Source organism: Emiliania huxleyi (genome assembly GCF_000372725.1).
Source record: "Emiliania huxleyi CCMP1516 unplaced genomic scaffold EMIHUscaffold_32, whole genome shotgun sequence".
NCBI lineage: Eukaryota > Haptophyta > Isochrysidales > Noelaerhabdaceae > Emiliania > Emiliania huxleyi.
Window position 1 is genome coordinate 110,207 of NW_005199601.1, and position 2,263 is coordinate 112,469.

The 2,263-nt window shown below is 68.0% G+C and overlaps 1 protein-coding gene across 1 annotated transcript in view; it reads left to right on the plus strand.

Annotated features, from left to right (window-relative positions):
- EMIHUDRAFT_101482 (hypothetical protein) overlaps positions 1-2,263 on the plus strand; it is a gene marked incomplete at both ends in the record, with an annotated part of 14,700 nt that overhangs the window by 5,017 nt on the left and 7,420 nt on the right. Inside the window, one exon of the mRNA XM_005774006.1 lies at positions 191-2,168. Coding sequence (XP_005774063.1) covers positions 191-2,168 — 1,978 coding nt within the window. The remainder of the gene's footprint in view (positions 1-190; positions 2,169-2,263) is intronic.

The window sequence follows — 2,263 nt, forward strand, 5'->3', positions numbered from 1 at the left end:
CGGCAGCAGCGGCCCGATCCGGCCCGGCGACTGCTGGACGTGGGCCACCTCGCCGACGGACGCCACACCCGCGTCGAGCCAGGCCTTCACATGCTGGCCGTCGCTTCTCCCTGAGCCTGACAGGTGCGGCGCGTGCGTGCAAGCTTGCCGCGATGTGCCTCATGATGGTGAGTCGGTGCCTCCCAATCAGACATGTGGCTGCATCGCCGAGCGCTGCCGGGCTGCATGCGACGAGCAGTACGGCCGGGAGGCGGTCCAAGCGTACATTGACGGCGGTTGCGACGACAGCGGCGGCGACGACGGCGAGACCGACGAAGACCCAGGTGGATCAAAATGCGGCGGCGAGTGCCATCACGAGGTCTACGGCGAGACCTGCGGTTTTGGAACGTGGGGCGGCGGCGAATCTTTCATGCAGGTCTGCGAGGATGGCGTGAACGTCGCCAAGCACTACGAAGATGTCGACTGCCAAGGTTCACTCGTGAAGGAGTGGGTGGAAGATTCGTCCTGCCAACACGAGTACCACGAGAAAGCCTCGGACGGCTCCACTCTGTACGAGAGCAAGTGGTGCGATGGGAGCACGCCGATCAAATCTCTGTGCACCGAGCCCGGCGACGAGCGCGACGAGTGGATGTGCGACTACGAGTCGGACTCGGCAGGGCCGGCCTCGCTTGCGGCGCAGCAGCACTTTGCGTCCATGACGCAAGATTGCCGAGACTACATGAACGGGCTTGGCGACTCGCTGGGCGATCTCTCAACCATCTGCGCCTGCTATAGAAGCGGCGACGAGGCGGCGGCGCGCGCCGCGACGTGCGCTCCGACGGCCGGCGCGAGCACGGTGTCCCACCTGTACGAGCGGTGCGTCAACCCCCCTCCCGGCTGCTACGAGGCGCCGTGCTCTAGCACGTGCCCGGCGGCCGTCGCCACCTCTGCATGGTGGGACAGCCTCAGCCCGACGTGCCAGACCATGATAAGGGAGGGCACGGCCGATTTTCAGAGCTTCTGCCGGTGCTACACCTCGGGCGTCTACCCCGTCGGCGCCACTTGCTCTGGCGCGGGATCGATCCCGGGCTACAGCACTACCGAGGAGCAGTTCGAGGCGTGCCGTGCAGTGCCAGGCGTCCCCACGCCGCCGCTGCCGCCGTTCCTGCCAGGTGAGGCGCCCGCTCCACCCCCTGAGTGTGTTGCTCGCGGCTACGAGTCGGTCGGGTGCAACTGCGACCCGGCTTCTGAATGCTCGCCGTGGGGCTCGAGCTCGGGCGGCGACTGCTGCGGGGACGACGGCGGCTACTGCGGCAGCGAGTGGGTCTCGACGGACGCATCGACGTGGATTGATACTTGCACTGGGCTCGACTTCATCCGTGTCTCTCCAGGCTGCGGTGTGGAGGTGGCGACCGAGACCGGCGGCGGAGGAGAGACATTCACGTACGACTCCAGCGTGCTCGTGTGCGGGTACGAGTGCGAGCCTCGGCCAACGCCGGGCTGCGACAGAGTGCGCTCGCTGCGACTGTTTCCGCTCGCGCCGCCCACACCGCCGCATCCGCCGTTCCAGCCGGGCCAGGCACCTGCTCCGCCCCCTCCGTCTCCCTGCGTCCACGATGACAGCAAGTGCGTCGAGCCGACGTGCTGGGCGGACCCGAACATGGAGGCGCAGACCTGCAGCGACGGCTACACCGCCAGCCCTCACCCGGACGAGCCTCGGAACGAAGGTCGCTACACGTGCTACCCGCCTCACTGCCGCTGCGACGCGTCCAAGTGCTCGAGCGACGGCGACGACTGCTACGCGAGTCCACCCGGTGAGGCGCAGACGTGCCGCGACGGCTACTTGCCGATCGCGACCAATGCCGGGCACCAGTACACCTGCTGCTTCGACTTTGATCAGCCGCCGTCGCTGCCGCCGCTGCCGCCGTTCCCGCCTGGCCAGGCCCCCGCTCCGCCACCATCGCCCCCGCCCTGCGTCCACGACGACAGCAAGTGCTTGAGCGGCGGCAACGACTGCTGGGCGGACCCGAACATGGAGGCGCAGACCTGCAGCGACGGCTACACCGCCAGCCCTCACCCGGACGAGCCTCGGAACGAAGGTCGCTACACGTGCTACCCGCCTCACTGCCTCTGCGACGCGTCCAAGTGCTCGAGCCGCGACGGCGACGACTGCTACGCGAGTCCACCCGGTGAGGCGCAGACGTGCCGCGACGGCTACTTGCCGATCGCGATCCGCGACTCGCTGTACACCTGCTGCTTCGACTTTGACCAGCCGCCGTCGCTG